This window comes from Diorhabda carinulata, chromosome 11 (assembly GCF_026250575.1).
Source record: "Diorhabda carinulata isolate Delta chromosome 11, icDioCari1.1, whole genome shotgun sequence".
NCBI lineage: Eukaryota > Metazoa > Arthropoda > Insecta > Coleoptera > Chrysomelidae > Diorhabda > Diorhabda carinulata.
Window position 1 is genome coordinate 4,474,498 of NC_079470.1, and position 13,519 is coordinate 4,488,016.

Genomic DNA, 13,519 nt, shown 5'->3' on the forward strand with positions numbered 1-13,519 from the left:
AAAATTATTAAGTGAGCTTACGTTTAACTTAAATTTGATTATTATCTCCTGTACCAACACAAATTAAATGGAATTATCATATAATTACCAGTTACATATATTGAGATTTATATTAAACATAGAAAATCCGTAATATATGGAAGTGTTTTTATTTTGTGAACGCACCTGTTATGTCACTTCAACACGTACATGCTGGAGTTTAAATATAACCTAAATATATAAATGTCATATTTTTATTCAAAATATAGGTTCTAAATATGAATAAGAAAAATAAATCTAATTCTAAATTGGGGAGGAGTTTAATTAAAGATAGATTTGGTAATAAAAAAGATAGAAAAATGGTTAGCGACAATTCAATGGTAAAAAAATTCATCCCTAACCTCAAGTTCAACTTGTTCCTTCATGTATATATTTCAGCTTCACACAACAGAAATTCAAGACGGTTATGATTGGGGTCGCCTTAATTTACAATCAATAACCGAAGAATCTTCATTTCAAGAATTTTTATCCACAGCAGAGTTAGCGGGTACAGATTTTCAAGCCGAGAAATTAAATATAAAATTCGTAAATCCAAGGTCTAATGTAGGATTACTTACTAAAGAAGAACTTAACGAAGCTAAAGATGCTCATAAAAAATATAAATCTGCTTTAAAAATTCCAAGGAGGTACTATATATATTTTTTAAATGTTTTTGTAATATTATAGTTTGTTTTTATAGACCTCCTTGGGATGCTGAAACTACTCCAGATGAACTGGATAAAAACGAAAAAGAAACTTTTTTAGAATGGCGTAGATCTCTCGCTATATTACAAGAGGAACATGGTATTGTGTTAACCCCATATGAAAAGAACTTGGAATTTTGGAGACAACTGTGGAGAGTTGTAGAAAGAAGTGATATAATTGTCCAAATTGTAGATGCTAGAAACCCTTTGTTGTTCCGTTGTGAAGATTTAGAAAGTTATGTGAAAGAAGTTTCCCCAAATAAAATGAATTTAATTCTGGTAAATAAGGCTGACTTTTTATCAGATACTCAACGACAAGTGTGGGGAGAATATTTTAACTCCAATGGAGTTGAAGTAGCCTTTTACTCTGCACATTTAGCATCATTGGATCCTTCAGAAAATGAAGAAGAAATTATAACAAAATTGAGTTTAGATGATGATACTTTTAAAAAGCCCTACCCTTTATTAACTAGAGAAGAATTGATTGGATTATTGAGGACTATACATACTCAAACTAAGGTGAAATAGTGGTTAGAATTAATTACCTATTTATAGTTTTAATTTAATTCTAAAGTTTACATGTTTAACATTTCCATATCCATAGCACCCATTTCAGGATACTTTGTCATTTATTTTTTCAACTTTTCTAAAGCCAAGTTAATTTGGGAAAATTCTCATCTAAAATAAGTCTGGGCCTCTTTTAGGATATTTTTTATAGGAGTGTAAGTCCAAGGTAAACCTTGGATGTTGCTAAGCTTACCTTTATTTATCCTAGAGCCAGAATATGAGTTTTTTTCAACTACACATGTTGGTGTAAAGCTTTTATATTTGTGTTAAGACCTAGTATACTACAGAAATCTACTTTAAAAATGATGATAAATCCTCTAGACCAACATACACCTGGAGATCTGAACGAGAGGCTATTTTAACTCTGAATTGGTCTAGAAGGTGCCATTATTCTATTTTTTTTTCTTTATTCCCACTCTGGAAGCCGGATACATCAGCACAGCAATGGAACTTGGAACCCTACCTTTTTCAGTGGATTGAAAATATTCAATAAAAGTATAATTATAATTTTTTCATTCTCTAATTTGGAAGTTTTTTCATATATGATCATATTTAATGGTGAAAAAATACTATCAATGAATAAAAACCATTTAACTCATTGGGGGAACCATAAATCAGTTTCCACCTTCTTGAGCTTCATCAGTGTAACATATATTCTTCCTTATTTAGACTCTGAATTGAAGATTGATTCAATACAGCTGTATATAGTTTAGTTTTCTTCTTAATACCCTGTTTCTAGTAGGATATAAATGATTTTAGGTTACACCAAACGTGACAACAGTTGGATTGGTTGGGTATCCAAATGTAGGAAAAAGTTCCACAATCAATTCCTTATTATGTGACAAGAAAGTATCAGTTTCGGCAACTCCGGGAAAGACTAAACATTTTCAGACTCATTATTTAGGTTAGTAATCTATAATTTTATCATTGTGCATAGCTCGTAAAAGGAAATAAGTAAAAATAGGATAAATAATTAACTATGAAGATAGAAAGAGAACATAGGAAAACATTCCATTAGTTAACAGTGAAAATTCATGAGAAAAAAACACAAGAAGATAAAGAATATCGTGAAACTTCATTAAATTAAAAACCAGCAAGACGGTGCTCGTGAATGTATCAAAAGAATTCCGTTAATTTTATGATTGTGTGCTTTATTTATTGTATTTCACAGTCCACAGTTGATGTTGGGAAATCGAAACAGTAAATAGTATGTTCAGTATGAATATCTTGGTTCCGGAACTACCAGATCAAGTTTAAACACTTTATAACAATATAGAGATTAATCTTGATATTCTGCTGTGAATTTTGGGTATTGAGCAAAAGACAAACAAATAAATTACATTGTGTAAAGATAAAGTATCGAAGAAGACTATTTGATGTCGTAAAGATAGTTGCAGTAAGGAATATAATAGTCATAAAATAATTAGGAGTATTAGACAAAAAAGTGGAAATCGCAAGAATATGAGGATTAAGAATAATCAAGAGGAAACTCCAAAGCAAACATGAGATAAGGCGATAGGAGGAGTGGTAAATAGGAGGGACACACATTATAGTGAAGAATATTCGATACAAGTAAAAGCAGGAATGGTACACAAATATAAAGAAGGATAAAGGAAAGAGGCGACCAAAGCAAACAAAAATAATCAAGAATACTGATGAGGATAACAAGGAAGTGAAGAAACAAAGATTATAGTGCAGAATTTGAGATTCACATGGTAATATAATATTTCATACTAAGAAAGATGAACAAAATTAATATAAGAGAAGGGTACATGAAAGAAGAGGCCAAATCAAACATGGAATAAGCTAAAATACTGATAAGGAGTAGTATGAAGAAAGGTAAAACCAAAGCAAACATGGAACGAGCAAAAATAATGAAAAAAAGTTGTAGGAAGGGGATAATCACAGATAAAATATCTTTTGAACTGCATTGTATGGTCAATTACAGGATTTAAAATTTCTCAATAAGCTCCGGAATAATCAATAGTTCGTTTGAACCAACATGCTTGTGCAATTTATTAAGATTGAAGGATATCAGGATCCTTACTCGTCCGTTACTGACTCTTCAAGGTTCCTACATTATCACCAAGACAGATTTTAATATTTGTGAATTTTTCCAAGACTTTTCTAAACTTGAAACAACACTCAATGTTGATACCTTGATATATATCCATAATTCATAACGATTACAAGAGCATACTGACAAACCAGAAACTTATCCAATTATACAAGGGTATAAATAAGATATACTAGTTAGAAGGGTGAAAGTAATTGTTGCTACTATAATTTTTTATCATACCTAAGTAGGAGTAACTATCTTTAAAATTTATAAAATGTTTGAAATGATCTAATCTCGAATTATTTTGAAAAATTAAAAAACTTGCTATGGTGCTGAGCATTTTTAGTGCTCTTCTTTTGGAGGTCTTCTGCATGGAATCTTTATTGTTCCACCACCCCTCGTGTACATATCATAATATTGAACATATTTTTTTTTAAATGGGAAGTACTGACCAAGGAAAAAGAAGATGAGGCGAAAAAAAAATCAATATGTAGTATTTTACATGCAGAAAATAAAAAAAATGAATAAATTATTTTTTAAATTACTAATTATAATTCTCTATCACTTATTTCCATATATTTATATTTTTAGATAAAGATATCCTTTTGTGCGACTGTCCCGGACTTGTAATGCCCAGTTTTGTATTTTCAAAAGCAGAAATGATTTTGAACGGAATCCTTCCAATAGATCAAATGAGAGATCACGTACCACCTACAAATTTATTAACAAGTCTTATTCCCAGATACGTTATAGAAGATCGATATGGAATTATGATACCTAAACCTTTGGAAGGCGAAGATCCCAATAGAGATCCAACTGCCGAAGAATTATTGAACGCTTATGCTTGTAAGTATATAATATTTTCAGGAACATGTGCAGTTAGTAGAAATATATAATTTTTCTACTTAAACTGGAGGGATATGACACGTAGACAGCCTCAACCCTACATTATTTAATATTATTGAGGACATAATCATTTAAAGTGTTAATGAGGTCAGAATTGGAGATCAATTATTAAATGGATGATGTGGTAGTAGTGAAGGAGTACAGTGCCTACTATTTACTACTATGAATAAGATAAATAAAATATGAGCTTCCCAACTAGGAAGATTTAATTAAAGGTCATCACTAAAGAACTGATTAGATTTAAACTATAGAAAATGGCATATTACAACAAACAACATAGTGAGCACCGGAGATAGAATGAGAACTTATGATATTAAATAAAAACGAGGAATTCAGGATGTGGTGGGATAAGAGTAAATGAAGTTGAAAAAAATTTCAGGAAACTGAAACCAAATACTGAGATTACCAAAAAAGTAGTAAGAAAGTTAATTGCCACTAGAAGAGCCAAAAGAAGAACAAACACAAGTTTATATTGAGAGAAAAAAAATTAGGGGTTCATTAGCTATGTTATTTATTTGGATTTAGATTATATTTCAACGGTTATGTTCAATTGTGATGCTAAAAATTCTTCTTTGAATAGATTCTGATAGTATGGACGTATTAGTTTATAGAAAGTATATTTTTTAATTTTTTAGCAATGAAGCTACCAATTTTGTTATGTATGTTGCATAAATAGTAGATTTTCAAGTACAACTTTTTGTTTATTTGGATAAAATGCTTCAAAAAAGTGATGTCCATAGCCGGTGTGAAAAACTGTATCCGCAAAATTCTTCAGCTGAAAGTAACGTTACTGTATATGGAAATAAAATGGAAATTTGTCATTGATATTGATAACTTTTGTTTTCTTTTACGCCTTTTGTTTACTACTTTCCAAACCAGTCTTCTGAGGCTTAGATTATATTGGGTTTGATTTCATTTTATGTACAGTTCAGTTAAGGCCTATTTTTTGAGAGACCATTGTGACAGAAAGCCCTCAATCTGCAAAAAAAACGCGCACCTTTTTATTATTTAGTTGAAACTAACAATTTTGTATTGGAAGATCGATTGTACGGTTCTAATAAGTTGCAGAACATCCCCAACATGTCGTGGAAGCATTTTTATTAGTTAGTTTAGATTCATTGTATGTTGTTATATCAATTGGTAGACAAAACTGACAGAACAACTTGAACATGTGGTACATATATGCAACCTTATTTCGTGACCTTTATCACATAAAAATTTATTTTAAATGTGAATAATATTTTATTTCAGGTACTTGAGACATTTGGAGTTTATATTTTTAAATAAATTCTCTACAAAAAAGGTTTATTAGCATTTTTTACTTCTAGCATTTGCATCAGATTAATTCCTTCAACTAGCATTCCAGTATGAGTCTGATGTTGAATATTATACTCATTCCAAATTGGCCATCCGTAATTTGGACAAGGAATGCCTTGTCATTGTCATATAATCAAATTTAATAATGAGTCAGTCAGGATGTGTTACTCATCAGGAGAAGTGCAACTAATGGAAACACCACCTGAACCAAATCTTTCGATTATAATTAGAACTCCACACACTTATTTTTAAAACTATTTCATATATGTATAATGTATATTGCAAATTTGGTCTAAAATTCTTCATTAAATTTTAAACGCATCGATAATTTTAGATAACAGAGGATTTATGACAGCTAACGGTCAACCAGACAATTCTAGAGCAGCGAGGTACATCCTCAAGGATTACATGAACGGAAAACTGCTGTATTGTCATGCACCTCCTAATATTAACCAAAAAGAGTACCATACATGGATAGATAGACAAAATACTAAATTGGAAAATCAAGTTTTACCACCAAGAGCTGCAAGAGCAGTTAGAGTAAGTGTTATATTCGAATTCATTCAACTGAGATTAATAATTTAAAAATTATTTGCTTTCAGTCATATCACGCTACAACTGAAGATATCGATAAACAATTTTTCAAATCAAATTCTCAAGGAATTCACGCTAAAGGAATCAAAGGTTTACCAAACGCACCAAAGTTAGTTTAAATGTCATTTTCTAATATCGTAGACGGTATAAAGTTGTACAATATCACCTTATCATTCCTTATCAGTTAGAAGAAAAATTAGATTAGAAAATACATATCCTTTGACAGGACAGTTACGTGGTCCGTTACTCCTCCTTTTCTCTCCAATAATAGGATAACGGTGAAACATCTAGTATAACTAACATAGAACAGTGGGGATTTTTTATTTTTCAAAACCCGGCCTATTCTTTTTGCATATCAATTATCAACAGTGGGAAATACTGTCTGACGTTTCGAGGCCGTAGAATCCAGTTGTCTGAAATTAGTATTAATTTTTATTATTATTATTTAGAATTAGCAGAAACGGCAGTTTCATTTCATAGAAAAATATCTTTTTCCCGACTTATCGGCCAATTAATATACCCTAAGGCAGATATGGAATAAGATAAAGAAAACCTAACCTAATCGAAGCAAAAGTAAACCTAACCCGCACTAAGACAAAGTAAATCTAACTTAATCGAAGCTCAAGTAAATCTAATCCACCCTAAGACAAAGTAAACCTAACCTAATCGAAGCTAAAGTATATTAAGTTTAATCGAAGGTAAACTTAACATAATCAAACCAGAAAATGGAGGACAACATGATGTAAAATAAAAAAAAAACATTATTCTGTATTTAACTCACATAATACCGAAAAAATTCTAGTTTCAAATAACATAACCTCAAACTAACTATTTTGAATCGATTTGAATTTATAATAATTCAACAGAGTCAATTTTGAATGATGATCTGATAGATAAAAGTTTTTTTTCAAATTTATAACCAATTTAAGTAATTCAAATGTAATGGCTGTTTGTTTTGATAGTTAAAAAAATTTTGGAAACATCCGGTATATGTCTAATCCATCTTTTAATTTACTAAAAACACAACTCGATAATTCAAACTTTAATCTAATAATGATACAAACGACAGTTTCTAATAAGTTCATTAAAAAGGAACTTTAATGATTTTTTTAAATAATTTTTTGAATTGGTGCGACATAGAAAGTTCTGGATTACAAACAATTTTTTTAATAGTAGACAGTCTCTAGATTAATATTTTATTTGATTGAGAATTTAAAGTAAATTTTCGAATATTTGTTCCACAATGAAACCAAAATTGTTCCATATAAACTTACCATAAAACCTCAAACCCTCCAGTTTCAAATAACTTACCTTATAATTTACATAATATTGAATTTACATCTATAATCATTCAAGAAAGTCAGTTTTGAATAATAATCTGATAGATAAGAGTTTTTACAGCTTTAAAAGCAAATTTAGTTGTTCAAATATTTGTTCTGATATTTGAAAATGTTTTGAAACACCCAGTATATAATAATGTCTAATCCAGGTGTAAATTTGATGGAAACAAAGTGTTTCAAATCAAGTTTTTCAAGGTTGAACCATCCAGTTTTTTCAACTTTAAAACAAGTCTAGTAGTTCAAATGTAACGGCAGCTTGTTCTGACATATAAAATATTTTTTAACACCCGGTATATGATCATGTCTATTGCAGCTCAAAATTGAATGGACACAAAGTGCTTCAATTTTTTATGGTTGAACCATCCACATTTTTTTCAACTCTAAAACAAATCTAGTAGTTCAAATGTAACGGCAGCTTGTTCTGACATTTTTGGACACCCGACATATAATCATGTCTATCCCAGCTCTAAATTCAATAGAAAAAAAAGTGTTTAAAATAAAGTTTTTTATGGTTCAACCATCCACGGTTTTCTGAAATTTAAGACAAGTCTAGTAGTTCAAATGTAATAACAGTTTGTTCTTACAATAAAAAATTTTTTTGGGCACCTGGAATATAATGTCTATTCAATGAAAAAAAATAATTTTTTTAGGGTTGGACCATCGACAAATCAACCGGACGAAAAACCATGGAAGCAACACAACAAGCATAAAAACAAAGGCAAAAAAGAGAAGTTGCGAAGAGTTTATGCCCATTTAGACCAACATTGAATTGTTAACATATGAATTTGTAATAAACTTTTTTTAGCGTTACAAAATATATTTTATTTATTACTAATAAAGAACAGCCTTATCACGAATATAATACAAATTATTTTTTTTATTGTTTTGAAGACTCAATATGTAGATAGCAAGTTTTATAAAAATAAATTATGTATAAAGGTAATTCAATTAAAAACTATACTATGTAAAATGGATCTCTGACTTTTTTCCTCGAAATTATGAAGTACTTCCTCGATTTCGTTATCTAAATCCTCAGCTTTAGCCATCTGGAAAAAAAAATATTTTGTTAGTAATCCGATAAAAATTTGTGGTATCGAACAAATACTATTAGTATTTTTTTAAATAAAAACTAGCGTTTCTCAAAATTTGGAGCCCCCAGTACATTAAATAACTATAATAAGTTATATAAATATATAAAAGTATAAAATTTGTTATTTATTCTAAAAATCCGAAAGTACTGTATATATTTAATTATTGTAAAAATCAGTAGCTATTGTCAAATTAACCCAACAATAAATTCATAATATTGAATTAAAAGTAATTTTAATTTTTCAAAATAATCTTTTTTATTATAAATAGATGTTTAGCGATACAAAGTAAACCTCCGAAAACATTCCGCCCCAATATATGGCAGTATTTTTATTATATTTTAATAAAACGTTATTAAACGTCGATTTTGGTTCTGATTTAAATGATTTTCCAGAAATATTCGTTACGGCGGATTTGAAGATCTCATTTCTTTTTATGACTTCAAATGTACTTCTTTACATATGATTATTCATAATTTTTTTGCAAAGTTTCAAACAAATTTCATAAATTTTTTTGTTAATCTACATAAAAAAAACCTTAAAAATGTAACTTTTCCATCAATAATCGTATATAACATTTAAACATACAGTTAGATCATATTAAACTAACCTTACACAAGATAAATTTAACTAAAGCTTAACCTAAACGAACCTTATTAAAGTTGTACCTAACCTATTAAAATATAACTATTTTAAACCGAACTTAACCTATTAGATTTACTTATTTTGAACTTAACCTTACCCAAGCTAAACCTAACCTATTAGAACGTTCTTATTTTAAACTTGACCTAATTTTACTCAAGCTAAACTTAACAAAACCTGTATTATTATACTTATAATAAACCTAACCTGTTAGGTTAACTTTATTTATTTTAAACCTAACTTTACCCAAACTATAGCTAACCTAACCTTACTCAAGCTAAACATAACCTGTTAGAACGTACTTTTGAATCTAATTCGACGTGTTTAGTTTTCTTATATTAATCTTAACATAACCTTACCTAAATTAAATCTAACCTGTAAGATCATACTTATTATTCAAACTTATCCTTACTCAAGCTAAACCTAACCTAACCTGTAATAACATACTTATTTTAAACATTACTCAAACTAACCTTACCCAAAATAAACCTAATCTAACCAAACCTAACCTGTAACAACATACTTGTTTTAAACCTAACCTAACCAGATACTTGGTTATTTAAATTACTTTGGCGATTATTTTATAAAAAGATATGTGAGGAAAGGTCGATTTTGAGAGGTAATAATATTATTTTAAGCTAAAAAACATGAGAAATGATTGCATATATTGTTTATTTTCCCTATAGATTAAGAAAAAAAAATATATGAAAGCTTCGTTTGATTACTAGAAACAGGTATAAGTTGCCATTTTTTTTAAATCCCGTGATTTTTACGTAAATCCGCCGTACAAGCGAAACATTGAAAAAAACCATTGAAACGGAAAATTTTTCGATTTTATAGACCAAAAAAGCTAAACCTTACCTACCCTATAAGAATACACCTATTTCTAGTCCAACCAGTTAGGTTTACTTATTTTGAACACAACCGTTCCCAGTCTAAGCCTAACCTAACATGTGAGAATATCATTTTAAACCTAACCTATCAGGTTTGGTTTACTTATTTTGAACTCAACCTAACCTTATCCTGGCTAAACGCGTTCATTACCAGGTATCTTACTTGACATGATATAACAAAGTTTCATTGTTTTCTTTGTTTTGGTTTATTGGGTGTCTCATTTATTTTTACTCTCAGTATTGGAATGTTTTCACTTATTTTATTTAAATAACGGTAGTTTTATCTTCACACTTATTCATTCCAGCTTTCATCAATTATTGCTTGAGATATTCCTACTCTGGTTATTTAACCAATTTTTTTGCCTCCTCTAGTATATTTATATTGACACTTAAACCTCTTTTGACTCTGTCGAATGCCTTTTCTAAGTCTATATAGTCCCAAAATACTCCTTTCCTTTTCATATATTCTTATTATTTCTTGTGAATGTGATTTGTGTGCTTCTAAATCCACTCGAGGTCTTATGGATGTGTTTTCAAAATTCATTTTTAATACTTTTCACTTTTTAAAAAAAATTCGTTGTGGTGCTATATTTACATTTTATCTTATGGGCTACTGTCTTTTTAGACTTCTTTCTTGCAGTGGGTGGTTGAACACTGTCAATTAGTAGCTATTGTTTCCATAAGGATCTTTTTTTTGAATTGATTTTGATGCCAATGTTGATGAATGGTAGAATTGTACATTTAGGTCATGTTTGTGTTTAAAGTCTTGCTACACTCCCAGAGCTTGATTCCGTATGTCCATACAGGGGTAAATATGGTTTTGTATACTAGACTTTTATTTTCTATCGTTAGCTGCGACTTAGACCAAAAATTTCCGTAGATGGATAGAGAAGATTAAAGAAAAATGAAGAAATAGGAGAAAATATAATAAGATATAAAGAGTACAAAGACCAAATTGGGCAGGACACATCTTGAGAAGCAAACCCACAAAAAATGGTGAGGAGGATAACACCATGGATACCTCTATTTCCAAGAGGTAGACCAAGAAATACTTGGAGAAACTAAATTGAATCCTAGAAATAGTAGACTGGAAAGCAAAAAAAGAAGAAACAGGAAAGAATGGATAAAACTGATAAACGAAGCCAGGACCAACAACAATCTATAATAAAAAGAACAGGGGGAGTAATCCACCCCAATAAAGAGATTTGTAGGTGCACAAGCCTCTAGCCATAATTTAAGATATTGAATAACATAAATACATTAATATTTTTGTTTTTAATATCTAGTTATTTTCTTTCGGCCTCAATATGTGCATTCCATGTAAGTCTTCGGTCTAGATGGAGGCCTGGGTATTTCACTTCTTCTTTTAATGGAATAATACTGTTGATGTTATTAATGGAAATTTGAGGACATATGATTTATTTGTATTTTCCATTTTTCAAGCCAGGATTCCAGAAGTGTTAGAAAATTTTATATTGGATTTTCATTGGATGAAATCACTGCTGAATCATCTGTAAATGTTGCTAGAAGTGCATGGTATATCAGCTTTGAATAGTAGATACAAGAACAGCACCAGAACACTGCCTTGGGGTACACCTGAATTTATTCCATGATAGTCTCATAATTCTCTCTCGAACTAAACTTTAAAGTGTCAATCTTCTAGGTATGTTTTAAAAATTTACTTAATGGTGTAGGTGTTTTTTGATTTCTTACAAAGTCCTTCATACCATACTCTATATAAGGCTTATTTTAAACCCAAGAAAACTCCCTTCTCTTCTAGAATTTGTTTGATTTTGTTCACAATTTTATGACAGTGCTGAGTTGTTGTGTGTTTCTTTCTGAAACCAAATTAATAGTCTGGTACAAATTATTAAATAGGAGTCACTGAATCTATTCTATCCAATAATAATGATTCAGAGACTTTGGGATATCATGGGAAGGAGACTTATTGATCTGTAATAGCTAAAGGTTTTCCGGATTTATATATAATTGAGTTTACATTTCTATTTTTAAAGTCCTGTAATACAAAACAAAAATGATTAACATTGTCAATAAATATAAATTTTAAATAAATAATCCAGACATAATGCTATTATTTTATTGTTATTTAACATAACAGAACAAAATTACTGTCATCAAAATATAAGAACTTACCATTGTACACATATCACTAATTAAAAAAGCTCCAATAGTTGCCTCTTCCAAATTATCCATTATATCAATGTTAATTACATGCACAATAGAATTGTCTGTTGGCGTTTTATTTTCCATAAATTCCACGACTTGATCATAAACTCTCTCTTCACAGGTTATAAGGATATCAAATTTCTCTGGAGTTTCCTGAAATTTTTCCGGATGACTTTTTATTCTTCTATTCCTATCAAGAGTATGTAGTAATCCATTTTGAGTATAACTATATCTAAGTCAAGGAAACTTTTAAAATTATTTGAATTAAAAAAAAACATGTTGTAATAACATTAAAATTTCCTTTTAGATATAAATACAACTGGAAAAAATAAAAATAGAAACAAACAATAAAAATGTTTATGCATCAGTAGGAAAAAATTGTGATAAATAATCATTTAAGTTTGAACAAAATAAACAAAAATTAAACTCTCAAATATCCACGAAATCAGAACAATACAATAACACTGGACGTAATAACAAAACAAAAGCTTGAATAACAGTAACTCCTTGTAATATTTTTTATTAAAACCCTCTAATAGTTAAAAAAAATTCAAAAGTAACTAACAAAATGATCTGAAAAAAATTACATAATTCTAAAAAAGATCTCACCACACCATTAAGAGCATACCTAACCAATTAAAGAACTTTTTCATAATTACAATAAAAATTGAATAATCAAATATATATGTCTGATGTGCTGAAGGATACAGTGATTTGTCTTTTTGGAGCAAATCAAGGTAAATGTCTTCATACGAAGTACCAAAGTCGTAAATGTTGGGTTTATCGATAGAGGATCCGGGAATTTTTACCTTATCACCTGTGCCGTACGATTTAACATCAAAACCTTTTTTAGATAAAAAAGCATGTGCTTCCATGCTACGATTCATGTTACTTGAACATATTACTGCGATTCGTAAATCACTAATATACATATTTTTTAAAATGTTTGAAAGAAATACTTAAATATAAATTTAGATTTTCAAAATTAAAATTTTATAGAAACTTCAACAATATTATGCATTATTTAAATATCGAATATTTGGTAATAAATATTTATGATTATTTAAATAAACAAATATTTTATAATTCAATACATTATATAAATATTGTTTTGCCTATAATAATAAAATGATAAAATTTTGTTAAGCCTCTTGTTAACGTGATCGACAATTTGTTCATTGACATTTGACGTATTGTAATACCA

General features: G+C 29.3%; 2 protein-coding genes across 2 annotated transcripts; one reads left to right on the plus strand and one right to left on the minus strand.

Moving 5' to 3' along the window:
- Positions 1–170: 170 nt before the first annotated feature.
- On the plus strand, positions 171–8,320 carry LOC130899286 (large subunit GTPase 1 homolog). Its single transcript, XM_057809103.1, has 8 exons — positions 171–359; positions 418–665; positions 719–1,241; positions 2,049–2,193; positions 3,940–4,194; positions 5,906–6,111; positions 6,174–6,274; positions 8,156–8,320. Exons 1-8 carry the CDS (start codon positions 258–260, stop codon positions 8,271–8,273), a joined length of 1,698 nt encoding a protein of 565 aa, XP_057665086.1. The 5' UTR covers positions 171–257; the 3' UTR covers positions 8,274–8,320.
- On the minus strand, positions 8,302–13,492 carry LOC130899287 (RNA polymerase II subunit A C-terminal domain phosphatase SSU72). Its single transcript, XM_057809104.1, has 3 exons — positions 13,024–13,492; positions 12,283–12,541; positions 8,302–8,551 (listed from the first exon to the last, which is right to left on the minus strand). The coding sequence occupies exons 1-3, from the start codon at positions 13,245–13,247 to the stop codon at positions 8,450–8,452; spliced, it is 585 nt and encodes a 194-aa protein (XP_057665087.1). The 5' UTR covers positions 13,248–13,492; the 3' UTR covers positions 8,302–8,449.
- Between the last annotated feature and the right edge of the window lie 27 nt (positions 13,493–13,519).

Coding starts and splice junctions, on each gene's coding strand:
- LOC130899286 (XM_057809103.1), top strand. CDS start 258: ATGAATAAGAAAAATAAATCTAATTCTAAATTGGGGAGGAGTTTAATT. Junction 360..417: donor TGGTTAGCGACAATTCAATG/GTAAAAAAATTC, acceptor TATATATTTCAG/CTTCACACAACAGAAATTCA. Junction 2,194..3,939: donor TTTTCAGACTCATTATTTAG/GTTAGTAATCTA, acceptor TTATATTTTTAG/ATAAAGATATCCTTTTGTGC.
- LOC130899287 (XM_057809104.1), bottom strand. CDS start 13,247: ATGTATATTAGTGATTTACGAATCGCAGTAATATGTTCAAGTAACATG. Junction 12,542..13,023: donor CTCCAAAAAGACAAATCACT/GTATCCTTCAGC, acceptor ACTTAGATATAG/TTATACTCAAAATGGATTAC. Junction 8,552..12,282: donor TTAGTGATATGTGTACAATG/GTAAGTTCTTAT, acceptor TTTTTTTTCCAG/ATGGCTAAAGCTGAGGATTT.